Here is a 15240-nt window from a genome sequence, read left to right as displayed (position 1 = left end):
GATGGAATAGTGCATTTGATTTAGAACGTCACTTTTGAACTGACGCAATATTTTGTTACCGACTAAAAATTTTTCAAGGAGTTTTTTATATTTCGCAACTAATAATTAAATACTATATAATGTGCAATCTGTCAGATAGCCCATAAAAATCATCATTTTGATGACACGTAACCATTTAAAATTTTGTGTATAAGTTATTACAGTAAAAAAATGAAATTCTGTATTAAATGAATAATCATAATATCGAACAACTTCACCTTTTACCCCGGAACGAAGGAAAAATAAAATCGTATGCTTCCTGTGCAGACGTTCGAGCATGGAGTCATGATATACGCGTCCGTAACGCATTCCTCAGGGATTGGATGAAAACTGATATGCCAATTTGTGTTATACCTGTACATATGGTATCCAAATTATTAAGAAGTATGACTTGGAGAAGCCGTGGGAAAGTAAGAAATATCCATTTTCTTGGTTAGAAATGCAAAATAATAAACTATTTACATTATTTTACAATTCTATGGACTAATTAAATTCCATATTCTCAAACTTTTTCAGGTTACACCTCAATGCCATCCAGGATGCAAATCCAAAGTGGTTTTAGAAAGTATATGCAGTTCTTGTCACGCTGTGAAAGAATGCATAAGAAAAGAAGAATCTCTACAGAAGTATTATCAAGAAGTAAGTACATATTACTGATATACAATTACATTTTTATGAAAACAGAAAATTATACCAATATTTTTTGTGTAGGAAGAATTTGAAACAAGCCATTGGCCATGTGAAAAATGTTTGGAAGCTTTAAAAAGCATAAAATTGTTTTGGAAAATTATTTTGGAAAAAGTATTTGGTATAGTAATTCCTACTGAAGACGATTTCAAATCTATTAGATGCAGTAGCATTCGGAGCTTATCTAAAAACTGGGAAGATGAAATCATAGAACAGACAGTTTTTTTAAGAAAGTTAATTCCTTTAAGAAGAAAACACGATAATTACGATATGCATACATCCTTTGATAAGGTTCGTGTGAAATTATATAGTAAGGATATATTAATTGTATCGCCAAAAAGTAGTGAACACAGCTTGATATGTTCATACGAAAATAAATTTACTGAAACAGACAACGATAGAGATTTACTTAAAGGTGATTCTCTAAAAATAAATAAAAGTGTTTACGGGATTGTTGATAAAACTGATACAGGTTGTGATAATTGTTGCACAGAATTAAATGGCAAAGAAAAAGATAAACTATACACAAATCAAGTAGAATGCCTGCATGAAAAACTACAAGCACAAAGCTCTGCATTTCAGCATTTACAGAAAGAAAATGAGACGTTAAAGTTGGAACCACGACATACAAACAGAAATGGAAGAAATCTAAACATCTCATCATGTTGTCCCTTAATAAAACACAATTCACTATCAGATCTTCCTGTACCATATGAATTTACAATATGTGATGAATATAATAACTGCATTGCTTCCAATTCTGAAATGATAATTACTTTAAAGAATTGTACAAATGAGGTATTACCATCTTCATCAATTCATTTGCGGTTATGCATAATGATTTAAAATGTAATGTAGTAATCTTTAGTGGTAACTCCACTTTAATGTAAGTTTTTTAGTCTTGCAAGACCCTCCCACCCTTTAGTCGATAGTCTACTAAAGATGTACGTTACCCGCGTAATTTTTAACTTTTTCTTTGTGAATCGATTGGAATCAGACAAGCAGTTACCAGAAGCTCGTCAAAATACATGAGACACATTCAAATCGGTTAAGCCTTTGCGTGCACAAACATACAGAAAAACAAATAAATACACAAAAATACCAGAAACAATTTTTAGGTCTTGCCTGTCCAAGAGAGTACAATCTGTCTCAACTCTTTTTTATTAATGAACACGGCATCCTTAGGACTTGATTAAATATGTACTTTTATAATATATTTTTACTAGCTGACCCGACAGACGTTGTTCTGTCAATAAACGGTTCGAGAGATATGGTAAATGCGTAGGTGAGTGCGTGGGTGGGATCGTGACACGACAAACTATATATGTGAACCTTCCTTGAGCTTCAACGAATCTATTACAAAATATTTCATTGAGATCGGTTGAATAGTTTAGGAGTTATTAGGGAATATACAAACATACATTCTCTTTTATATATACCAGGGCTACACTATAAATATCGGGAATGGAATATTTCCACTGTTCCTGTCATATTAAAATCTTTTTAATTGAAAACTCCTTTTTTTAAATCGAATACCATTTATTTATTCTAAAAAAAGATTCTCGGTCTTGTCACAAGGTCTTTTCAAACTTGTTTAGTCATTGAGAAAATGGAATTGACTCGAGAAAATTCTAGAGCGATGATTTACTATGACTTTTGAAGTGGTTTGATCACACACACAAACACAGTGGGTTGATCGGATGATTTCTACATTTGGTGATGAAGCCCCATCCAAAACCACAATTTATCGCTGGCTTGCTGAATTTCAACGTGGACGTATCAAGCTCAGTGATGATCCCCGTCAAGGTCGTCCAAAAACTGCAGTCACCAAAGAAAACGTTGATGCTGTGCGTAAGCTGATTGAGGAAGATCGACATGTGACATAACGCGAAATTCATGCAACTTTAGACATTGGCATGAGTCAAATACAAATAATCTTGCATGAACAATTAGGTGTAAAAAAGTTGTTTTCCCGATGGATACCGCATTTGCTCTGTGAAGAGCAAAAAGCAGTTGGTGCGTCAAAACTCTCGAAAGACTCCAAGCAGGATCCTCAAATGCTGTATACAACATCGTATCAGGTGACGAATCCTGGATATACGCGTGCGAACCCGAAACAAAAACCAGTCACGAGTTTGGGTATTCGAAAATAAGTTCAAGCCAAAAAAAATTGTTCGTTGACAGAGTGTTGCAAAAAAAATGGTGGCCACGTTCGTCTCCAAAACCGGCCACGTTGCGACTATCCCTCTTGAGAGACAAAGAACGGTTAATGCAGAATGGTATGCTAGCATTTTTTTCCACAGGTCGTTTCTGAACTCCGTTAAGAGAACTGCAACCGCCGCATTATCCTCCATCACGACAATGCGAGTTCTCACACCGCGCACAGAACAAAAGAGTTTTTAGAGCAAGAAAACATATAATTATTAGACCATCCGCCGTACAGCCCCGACCTAAGCCCTAATGATTTCTATACTTTCCCTAAAATAAAGAATAAATTTAGTGGTCAGAGATTTCATCACCTGAAGATGCTTTGGACGCCTACAAAACGGCCATTTTGGAGACCCCAACTTCCGAATGGAATGGTAGCTTCAATGATTGGTTCCATCGTATGGAAAAATGTGTCAAATTTCGCGGAGAATACTTCGAAAAGCAATAAATACATTTTTAAATAGTTATATTGTGGCACTTCCTTGATTCCCGATACTTTTAGTGCAGCCCTCGTATAGACAGATTGTTGTTAAAATTTTGAGACTATTAAATTTTAAATAAGCAATCAGTGACAATTTGTTGCATGTAAAATAATTGTCTTTCAGAATTACAAATATATATCTTTACTTCAAGTTGTGCATAAAACAAACGATCCACGTTTTAATGATAATGTTAATTTGGATTCGTCTCCCAGAAATCTGGATCCGATGGAATTACTCAAAAAAGGTATACAAATTAAACAAGTATTTTCACATATAATAGCATTATTTTCTTCTTAACTTTATATTTTTACTTTCAAGTTAAACGCACGGTTGGAGAAATAGTTCAAAGAGAATTATCTATTGTAGATGAAAACCAAAAAAGCGCAGAAGAAGCTGTTGTGGTTAAAGCTTCGTATCACAAGAACAACCTTTGAAATTACGCGAACGAATGAATTGTTTTATTTTGTCATGTTTCGTCAATGCATAATTATTGTGTAAGTTGTATTCCGTAACTATAAATAAAGCCTTCATACTAACTAACTATTATTGTCCATTCAGGAGCTGACAAAATTAGTCTTATAAATAAAGTAAAAACTTAATCTTCTGCCGTATTCCGAGCATTACATTACATCTGATTACTTCTGCCATGTTCCATCTCTTGTACAATGCACTAGAGACATTCACGACCCACCAAACAATACCAATAGTACATTTAGACCTGTTTCAGTGTTTTCTCTAGTGTTGTAGAGGTGCTTCATTGCAGCGGTACTTACTGTTATGTCACTGCTTAGATATTTTTGTAAAATTTCAATGTTTGTGCTAACAATGTTTTTGTTTATTTTGTAGGAATCCATACCATGGCATACTGTGATTGTTATGGTAATACACTGTATTTCGTACTTTTACTGTAAATAAAACCATTGGCTAAAAATTGCGTGATTTAATATCTTATCTAAAATGTGACATTATATTAATAATTCTATTATATATTAATTTATTCGCATCATTGGCAAAAACAAAATCAAGGTGATTAAATTTTTTTAAAGGCACTTTGTATTTTCCGACTGCTGTTTTTAATTTCGTAAAAAGTTTATCAACGTCTTTTGGAGTTGTGAGCCAGTCATTATCGGAGTAATGGAGAAATATTGGAGTCGTAATAGCACTCAAATTGTAGAGTGGTGGGCTTATGGTTCCATATTTGATTTGATTTTTTAACCATCCATGATTGAAATTTGCGAATTGATTCGATTTGTATAACTGTCCGAAATGAATCATTTGTCTTGTTGAAGCTCCAGCAGGTGTATGACCTAGTACAACGGGAAGCATTGTCTGAAAAATAAAATAAAATACGGATGAAGGAAAATACTAAATAAGTTTCGTTACGAATTAATCGTACAGTACGAAGTCCTGTGTGTGTTCTCGATTATAAAATATTATTAAAATGACGTATAAGCTATAGAAGTTTATGGTAAGTATCCAGTTTTGGACTGGATTCCGGGAAAAATTTAGTTTTTCGTGATAAAACCAAAATAAAACAGTTACTAATCTATGAAATCAAACGGTGACGTTAAAGCTAGAAATAAAACGTCCACTTCCCCTTCATCATCCCCACACTCTAAATTTGTGATACCTAAAGCAGGTACACCTAAAAAAATTGTGTGAAAACCCTATTTTATAGACAATGTGCATGGAATTCCTATGGCAGCGGACTGTTAGAGACGGCCGTTCTCAATATTCAGTATCTCTTACTTGACATATAAATCGTAACTACCGTTGACTTTTCTGTCCCAATAAACTTATCGACGGTAACTCACCTTATCCGTACACGCTGTCTGTCAATGGGACGACGCGGACGTATAGCTTACCAGCGATAGAAGTTTGTAAGGAAATTGTAATTCACGCGTTCCAATATAAGGCGATAAGAATGACTTATCGGGTATATTGGGACAGCTAGAGATAATTGACAGTTGATTACTGACAGTAGAAGGTAGCAATTTATCTCTATCTGTAGATAGTATATTGGACACGGCCGTAAGCGAAGGCCATAGAAAAAATCTGGAGTGAAATCAAAAAAAAGCTCGGATCCATCGTAATGGAGATGCACTATGGACACTGTCTTCCTCAGCTACGGGTTTCGTTTATATTTTATATTTAGTAAAGAGCTGCTATGTTCAAAAGCAGACACTTCAGTTTTATTTATAGCTTTAGATTTTCGTCCAACTACGTCTGTCAATTATTAGGTTGGTATTCAGGAGTTACTTACAGAGTTTAGTTGTTCTGCATCGAAGCCACACACGAGAAAGAGTAGATTTTTGCACAACACTTGTGTTTCCGCTTCTTCGAGACATAACTTTTCACCGGCCAGTTTGTTTAATTCACCGTGGGGTAATATCTCGTTGGCACCTATCAGTTTTAGAATTATCTGAAAAATATGATTTGATAATATTATCATTTTCTGAAGAAAAGAAGACATCATTCGTGGACTTCCACCATAGCTACTTGTTCCGCAACACAGCAGTATAAAATTAAATTACTCTGGAGGTATTTTCATACTATAGATTATTATTGTAGTAGTAGTATCTGGTATTAACTGGTATTCAACAGTATCTAATAGGAGTTAAAGTATGAAATTGCCGTTTTATTGTATAGGTACTTCGAATTGACATAGAACTTTCATGGTTTGAGATTTTTGAGTGGAACTTTGTTCACATGGTACCTAAGTTGTTCTTTTTTTTACAAAATGTGCAACATTTGACTATCGACTTGCAGTTGTTTTTATTCAGTTAGACAAGAAAGATGGATATTTAAAAAATTCGAGTGTTTTTTAATACGAGTTCCTAACTAACGAATAAGATGTTTCTCAATATCAATGGTGCGTTTGGAGAGGGGACTGCTAATGAACACATAGTGCGATTTTGGTTTAAACGTGTTGAAAACTTTGATTTTAAGAACGAACCACGTAGAAGACCGCCACACAGGTGAATAACAATGAATTGAAAGTGATGGTGGAAGCTGATCCGAGAAAAACTACCCAGGAATCCGGGGCATAGTTTCACGTTAAAGTACCAATTATATTGACTCATTTGCGTCAAATCAATAAAATAAAAAGTATGAAATACGGGTGCTTCATAATTTGATTGATCTCGCGTGTTGAAACTTGTGTTGCCTTGTTGAATCGATGCAGAAATGAAGGAACAATTGATCGAATTGTGACATGCGATGAAAAGTGAATTGTTTACGATAACCGTAAGCGTAAAAATGCAATGGCTGACCCGAGGTCAAACGCCGCAACAGTCACCAAAGGCAAAGCTTACTAATAAAAGGTAACTGTTTGATGGTCTCAGCATGGTGTTATTCACTATAGGTTTCTCCGATCTGGTCAAGCAATAACGGCAGATGTCTACTGTGCCGAACTCCGAACAATGATAGCAAAACTAGCAGTGAAACATCCCCGACTCATTGATCGACTTTCACCATTATTGCTCCATGATAACATGAGATCTCATGCAGCACGAGAAACCGTTTTAACTCTACAGGAACTGCAAAACCATTTTTCACCCTCCGTATTCGTCTAACCTTGCCCCAATAGACAATTTTTTTCGTGATTTGGACAATTTTCTACGTGATATAAAGTTTTCTTGCCGGGAGGCAGTACAAAATGCTTTCACACAGTTTATCGAATCTAGATCACCACAATTCTATTACAAAGGCATAAATGACCTCCCTTTTCGATAGCAGCAATGTATAGATAACAATGGTAATTATTTTCATTAAATAAACATGTAAAATTAAAAAAAAAACGAATTTCAATTTTTCAGTACAAATCAGCAATCTAATAGTTTAACCTCTAATATATTTTTGTCCATTTGACAGTTAGCAGATAGTGATTGACATATAAGTTCCCTTTTCTTTTTTTTTGTAAGAGGAGGACAAACAAGCGCACGGATCACCTGATTTTAAGTGATCACCGCCGCCCACATTCTCTTGCAACACCAGAGGAATCACATCGTGGCTTATACACTTGTATTAAGGCATTGAGTATTTGACGTTTGAGTATTTTTGTTACATAACTTTACATATTTTTGAAATAAAATAAGTAGTAAAACGATGATGCTGTAAGTGTTGATTTAAAAGAGTGGCAATGAGTTTCTTGCCACTTCTTCTCATTAAAGCTCAACCTTTTTCGAGGTAAATTGTAAAAAGAAAAAACTTGATATTTCCTTGACCACAGAGGATGTAAATGATGAGGCGGGATGCGTTATTAAAAATTGAAATTTACTTTAGCATGAAACGTGCAGTGAGCGTAAGTTTGAAATAGTAGTACTTACCAAAGGGAATGTAAATACTACGTAATAAGAGGTGGGACAGCCTAAGTAAAGATTGAAATTTAGTTTAGGTTGAAACGTGCAGTGATTTGTAAGTTTGAAATAGTAGTAATTATTGTATGGCGATTGGCGACGAAGTATAATCCGGCTAAGTTTAAAAGCGAACAGTCGCTTAAAACGTAGTGCATTTCTGACATCTACGTTTTTTACGAGATATAGCTGCTGTCAATCTATCAATGACTGCACGTTTCATACAATCGAGTGAATCGCTTTTTTCTTAAAGAGTTTCGCTAGGCTGTCCTTGACCTTAATGAATAAAGTGATTCTCAAGTGATTTTGATTATGAATGAAGAACTAAAATAATATTGTATCAATCGAGTCAAGTGTTGCATATCTGTTTAATTATATATATATATATTTGTATCACTTAGGGATATCGGTCACTTCAGTTCAGTATATAATTACGGTCGTATTTGTTCAAGTAAATCTATGTCACACAAACACTTCACATAACATCATTAGTTTGATTTAGCTTTAGTGATTAATCAATGATATTATATACAATAAAGAGGTAGATATCGCTGTAGCGCGCGCAAAATGTTGTAGACAAATTCAGACAATTGTCGTAATTTCATTTAGTCGGCTAATAGCACCGAGCTAAGTGGAACGTTTTCGTGGCGTGACAATAATAATCTAAAATGTCCAACCTGTGTGTCAACTGCAGCGCGACAAGGACAAATAGTATGTGTCATAGATTAATCAACCAGAAGTGAAATCGTAGGCAGAATACATAGCATTCCTGATATTAAGTTCTGGCTTTCAAAGTCTTATAATAAAGGTGGTATAGAATGGGATTAGTAATAGCAGGCTATTTGATATTTTATTAGTACTTAATCTTGGAATGTATGTAACGTACCAAGAGGTCAACTCACAAAATCGACAACGACACATTTGAAACGATACGATAATACTCCGAATATACCGCAACTACCCTGTCTGCTGCGGGATGATCGTGGTAGTATATTTTAGGACAATTTAGGAAATGATGTAAAAAAGGCGTTGTTGCAGTGAATGTAATACGAAATTTAATATTTTTTAATAAACAAGTGCGTAAAGCTGAACTATCAAACTACAAAAACAAGTTTTAGGGTAAGTAGCGGACGTAGACAGTAAGTGCTATCTGCTTGCGGAGGAGTTTTTTCAGTAATACTGCCCTTTCGGTATATCCCATGCTAACTGCAGAAGAATCAATATATCATTTTCTGTTTCTCCCATTATCTTATTGTAATAAACCCTCAACAAAAATACATTCATAAATAATATAATAACAAGAAATAATAATTGTAAACTTAAAACTTTTTTGGAGCCGTCGTTAGTAAAATTGTAAAAATGGAACCCTTACTGTTAATACATTTCGGTTTTGTTTTGATATGTCTGTATGTTTTTTATTATTTTATGTACAAATAATTTATATCGTTAATATAGCTTTATATTATAATCAACATTATTTTTTTTTAAATCAATCACACCTAATTTACCTAATTTAAATGTAGTTTTACTACTTTATAACTTTTATTACATGAACTCATGAATTAGACATGACTCAGTAAAAAATCATATCTGGTGAATGATTCTGTGTTTTTATTATGCAAATACGGAGCAATTAGCAAATTAGACTTATCTCTTTTTCTCTTGAGATAATTACATTTACTATCCTTCTTTGACGTGTAATCGTAATGTAGTGTGCTATTGCAATGTTAAATTATTCATGTGTGTGCTTGTGTATCATTTACAAACACCGAATGTTGTCTAGGTAACCTATCTATATTTTTAAATATCATTGTGATTAATCGAGTAGTGGAAACTGTAGAGGCTTTGTATTATTGTGAGTTTAATGTAAGACGGGGTTATCAGATCTAGCTCTACACTAGACCTATCTGATCTGACTCTTTCAGATGTATTCCAGAATATCGTTACACGACCTAACCTTATCATCCTCATAATCTCCATTGGTGTTGCAGCAGAGTATCTTCGGTGTTCCAGTGTGTGGTCTTATGGTAAGTGATTCTACCAATTTATGATTGAAACCAAGCACCTCACTTTGAGATATTTTTTTATATCAGTGGGGTCAAACGGGCAAGAGGACGTGATGGAACGTGGTAATACAATCGCCCATAGACATCCACAACACCAGGGGTTAAGAGATGCGTTGTCGGCGCTTAAGGTGGTAGTGCTGTGCTTGAAGGTCTCTAAGTCATGTCAGTTCGGGAAAACTGCAGCCAGTAATTGATTCCACAAAGTGGCTGTGCAAGGCAAGAATATTCTCGCCAAACGCGCGGTTGAAGAATGCTAGATGTTAACATGAAGCGGGTGGAATTTAACTAATTTAATTTTTAATAACCAATTTACATGTGATGTTAAGCCTCATTAACCCACTTAGTAATTTCACTAGCTAAGCCGCTTTCCTACCGAAACAATAACGCTTGCACATTACTACTTCAAGGCAGAAAAAGGTACCGCTGTAGTATCCACATATCTAGCATCGTGTGCAAAGAGACCTCCCGCTGAAAAATAAAACTGCTTCTTCAACTTACTTCTAAAGAATTGGTAAATGTTGCCAATGCTTTAATTAGGGGACTTCTGACATTACTCAGATATGCCACAGGAGCGAGAGCATGCATCGCTGATATCTTGTCGTTGTATTCAGGCCTAGTCGACGTCATGACCCAAAATACGGTTGAACCTTGGGAAAAGCCGATATACTGAACTTTCTGAACCCCAGTCTCTTTAATAACATAATCGATCATTGCTGGCATGTCGAAGTAGCCGATCTCATGCCAGCTGAAGTTCCAAAAAGCTGAAGAGGTTGGTTTCAATGTTGCGTGTCTTCGCGAGTATGTGTTGCCTCTGGCATTTCCCATCCATACATCGTAACCAGCTTCTGCCAGAAGATAGGCTGGAAAAAAAATCAAGATAAGCATTTAGTTAATTTTCTTTTACCGAAATCAACATAATATTAATTTGAGCTACACACCTATATTAAAAGCGTGTGTTTATATATTATGTATTATACCTACTCCATGTGAGGCCGAATGGACGCGTTATATAGTTGCTAGCGGTGGGTTGAAGTGAAGTGCCCACTGACCTCTACTATGTGGTTCTTATAAAGGTCAGTGGAAGTATCGCTTTACTGAGTACACCAAGCTTTTTGTAAACCAATTTAACCTTCTCTTCCAACTGAGTGAAAAACTGAACGTATAATACGATATATTAACACCGAGTATTCCGGTAGGTACTAGCTGTTGCAGTTAGAGGCTGTTGCATCTCGAATCGAGGGGATGTGACATAGAGAGTTTTCAGCAGTGAGCACACAAACTTGTGTCTTCTTGAGGTTTTTTAGATACAAGATCCAAGGAGATATTGGCACGGCCGGTGTTAGAGGCATACCCTGTGTTGTCGTCTGCATAGCATTGGATGCCGTTGATTTGCAGCATGTCATTGGTATGAGAAGAAACAATGTAAGGGATAGCACCTAATCATTTCAATCCCGTTGTCCAATCGTGTTTTATAAAAGTTGCCTTTTGATTAATATTAAAAAAATAATAATTTAAAAATTTGAATAAGTTACTGTATAAAAATTAAAATCATTTAGCGAATGTTTTTAATAATGTTATCCAATCATTATAAATAGATACAGTACATGCTCATTGCAATTTATTTCTGTAAGTGCATGTAAATAATTTATATAAACTGTTTTCGTAAAATTCACTCTCGAGTTTGGTATAAATACAAGTATTTTTCATCAGTTTGTAATAATCCTTCTGATGTCACTAGTTCCAATTAGATAGAACCTTCTGTGCCCCCCAGCGGATTCTCCCAAGGGAAGGTCGCCTTTGATGAAGGCTAGCGGGCACTTGCCTAAAGCCAACCCTAGGTGGCGTTTAGTGGGTTGGCAATTAGGTTTCATGTGGATCTCACATAAACAACGCAGCCGGCTGCGTTCACACGATCCATTCTGACTCAACCAACCGAGCTGTGCGGCGTTCTACTCAATTATTGTTTCTTGCCTACCCTCATAACAGGATTAATGGAAGAAGTTATAGTTTGAATTGCTACCACTATGAACAATGAAAATAATAATGAAGTGAATGACGTCAGCAATGTTGATGTCATTATTTTTAAAAACAGTACGAGAGCCTGGATCTTCCTCATATTTTATTTTCATATAAGTGATATTTGACACGTGATATGAACGTCAGTGAAGCGGCTAAAACCTAGTAGATAATATACGTATAATAAGCAGGGAATGAGTTTATAACAAACCAATAAATACATACATAGGTTTTTTCAAGATTAGCGCGAACCTGGCCTGGGCCTGCAAAGGGGCCTGTAACTTGTAATGCTTTTGGAGGTGATTAAATATCCCGTGACCAGAAGGAAGTTTAATCGTCTTATTCTGTTAATATTATACCTGAGAATCATTTGTACCACAGTTTGTTCCCCATTGGGTGAATATAAGTAAAAACACTGTTTTTGTTAATTTTTCTATCTTTTACTGGTGCCAACGTATATCTTATCGAAATTGAAATTAGGGCTGTTCTTATTCATTACTGACTTGAATAATCTAAATTTAATTACCTAATCCTTTATCGGGTGACATAAGCACAAATTCCGCCGAAGACGACAACAAACCATGCTGCAGGAATACAACAGGACGGTTGCTAGCGGAATTATTGAGTTTTCCGTGAGGGACTCTGTGCATCTCCAGCACGTATTGGTCTTCAGTATAAACTCTATGTATTTCACAAGGGAATCCATATTTTCGTATCAAGGTGAACTGCAAACACAAAAACTGCTACAACACCACATAAAAAACGTTTTAACAAACATAATATGTATGTTATATTATTACATACAATACAACTGTGCTTTAAAACAAGAGTGATTGCCACTGCACAGCTGTATCACTTATGTATATTATTAGACCTTGCTAGGGCTAGCAGTGCACATTAATCTCATCAATCATTTTATAATATACTCATCCTGATAATCTACATTAGCCGGTGTGTTCGGTCTAATGTATCAAACGGCTAAGCTCTATTATAAACCTGAAGAAGATTAACAATAGAGGGTGATTGTAAGTCAGCCTGGACATTTAAGTAGCGTTATAAAGCTAAAAGCTAAAAAGAAGGCTTGCATAAGTCTCAAAATAATAGCCGAATTAGCATGATAATTTTTGAATCTCGAATATGAGGTATAATGTCTAACGTCTGGAGCGTATACAGAAGCGCTTTCTCAGGCATCTACAATTTAAAAGTAAAATATACATTCCCTCTTATATAGACAGATGCAAGAAATTCCACATCCTTCCACTATATGAAAGAAGGCGAATAGCCGAAATTTTATATTATCTACTGAATATCGCAGATGGAACTATAGACTGTCCAGAGTTACTAGAACGCATATGCTTACGAGTCCCAGGCGCACGAGTTAGAAGACCAGAACTGTTACATGTCCCAATAGTATCAACATACTATCGACAAAACTCATTCCTTTTAAGAGCATGCAGGTTTTATAATGACATTGTTAGACTGTAGCATAGATATAGATTTATTTAATACAACGGTAACGAAATTAAAACACCAGCTCAGCAAAAAAAATTCGAATAATATCGACAATAACGCCTAAATTTATATAACATAATAAGTTAAATTAGAATTTATATAAATTTATTATTAAGTATAATCTAGTGTAGACTGAAGAGTATATGACAAAGGAAAATAGTATTCAATAAATGTCAGCCTTTATTGAACACGTGCATGTAGATGCACGTCCGTTTATGTATTAATTTTTTATGTATTATAGATAGCATTCTTAAATAAACTAACGAATCTTTCTAACCATGTCGCTAGATCAGATTTTCTTATCCTCGATTTATCAATATTAATCTAGTAACTATTTATTATGTAATTAGCTAGTAAATATCTGCGAAAACTTGTAAATAGCCTTTTATGTAAATTTTTTCCTAATTATTATTGTATTTAGCTGTAAGCTTTCCTATTACAATAAAATAAAATAAAATAAAATAATAATATCACTAATTAAGAAAATTTATTGAAGTAGGCGTTACTTTGCTGAAATCAAACAATTCGTCAACACGTCGAGGATGCCTCTACACGAGGCATCGTCAGGACGTGTTGTCTCGCCAAAATCTGGCACGAGACTAAATATTGGCGGAATTAACACTAAAGAAAACTCAAATCATTTATATCATTAATTATAATTTTTTTTGTTTGCACATAATTCTGAATTTAACGATTTTTTTAAGCATTTTGTATTTTGTTTTTTTCATATTCCACGCAAAAAGTGAGATGCGAATGGATTAACATTATATTATTTGTAATAATGGATAATTTGGATAAAAGTGCGCACACCTTCCTTAAAGACCGGTAACGCTCCTGTGATTCCTCTGGTAGCAAGAGAATGTGGGCAGTTGTGATCACTTACCACCAGGTGAACCGTAGGCTCGTTTGTCCCCCTTTTCCATAAAAAAAAATAATTCAAAAAATATCTTAATATTTTGGTAAAAATGTGATTTATAAAATTAATTGTGTCTTTTAGAAAGTTACTTTTTACTATATACATATTACTAAAAAATGTTCAAAATAACTACACCATAGTGTCCTTCTCCGAATTCTCTGTATTTCTAATCTGTATTTTTCCCGGTGATACAAAAATCCTTTGTAGTTATATATATAGGAACTATTTAAAGCGAGACATATGTACGTTATATCATAATCATGATTTTTAAGAAACTTCATATTATAAAATCTAAACCAGTAAGTTACTATAAAGAATTTTCCTATCATATTATATTATTGTAATACTTACAGTATCTAAAGTCGCATCTTCAATGATGCTCGGATCTGTTGTCTTGGCGTCAAAGACGACATCACATCCAGAAGTGGCAAATAATAAACTAATATAAATAAAACAAATTGAAAATTTTGCCAATCCAAAATGCATGCCTGTGCCTAACTGATACAAGTTATTAACTATTTCAAACAACAGATCAGATATAAGATTAATTACTGATAAGGGCGCCGAAGTGATTAAGTAATTAATATCCTTGGTTTACTAAAGTATGGATTACTTTTAACTCTTATTTCAAAATGTTTACATTTATTATAATAAAAAAACTTATTAAACAACAATTGTTCGTCATGCTCACTAAAATAGCATTGCTTGCGGCGGCGTCATATATCGAGTCGCCACTCGCCTCCTTCCCCCAAATATGTCCGACGGGAACGATGACTGGTCCTTGTATCAACTAGTGATTCAGTACCTAGTAGTGAACGAGTGCTGCTTGTGATGCCTGGTCGGCTTAATAAATCATTGTAATTATGTTTTATGCGATTACAAATTATGATAATAATCACGACCATCATGTTCTTCGAAGCATCCTTACACAAACAATAATAATTTCAAGCTCAAAGGTT

General features: G+C 34.7%; 2 protein-coding genes across 5 annotated transcripts; one reads left to right on the top strand and one right to left on the bottom strand.

Annotated features, from left to right (window-relative positions):
* The first annotated feature begins 160 nt into the window (after positions 1-160).
* On the top strand, positions 161-4347 carry LOC126979905 (uncharacterized). 4 transcript variants are annotated; one of them, XR_007732912.1, is made up of 6 exons: positions 161-449; positions 556-678; positions 751-1524; positions 3540-3660; positions 3735-3910; positions 4263-4347. XR_007732912.1 is itself a non-coding variant. In XM_050829494.1 (6 exons), exons 1-6 carry the CDS (start codon positions 228-230, stop codon positions 3848-3850), a joined length of 1065 nt encoding a protein of 354 aa, XP_050685451.1. In that variant the 5' UTR covers positions 161-227; the 3' UTR covers positions 3851-4254. The 4 variants fall into 4 exon arrangements, 3 of the variants coding, with proteins under 3 accessions (XP_050685451.1, XP_050685452.1, XP_050685450.1); XM_050829494.1 differs by lacking the exon at positions 4263-4347 and having other exon boundaries at positions 751-1017; positions 1309-1524; positions 3735-4254; XM_050829495.1 differs by lacking the exon at positions 4263-4347 and having other exon boundaries at positions 751-1017; positions 3735-4254.
* Positions 4348-4364: 17 nt separating this feature from the next.
* LOC126980071 (lipase 3-like) lies at positions 4365-14767 on the bottom strand. The gene is made up of 5 exons (XM_050829689.1): positions 14633-14767; positions 12380-12578; positions 10336-10697; positions 5680-5838; positions 4365-4745 (listed from the first exon to the last, which is right to left on the bottom strand). Exons 1-5 carry the CDS (start codon positions 14765-14767, stop codon positions 4365-4367), a joined length of 1236 nt encoding a protein of 411 aa, XP_050685646.1.
* Positions 14768-15240: the final 473 nt, after the last annotated feature.

Source organism: Leptidea sinapis, chromosome 4 (assembly GCF_905404315.1).
Source record: "Leptidea sinapis chromosome 4, ilLepSina1.1, whole genome shotgun sequence".
Taxonomy (NCBI): Eukaryota; Metazoa; Arthropoda; class Insecta; order Lepidoptera; family Pieridae; genus Leptidea; species Leptidea sinapis.
Note: the sequence above shows the minus strand (reverse complement) of the source record. Positions and strands in the feature narration are given on the sequence as shown.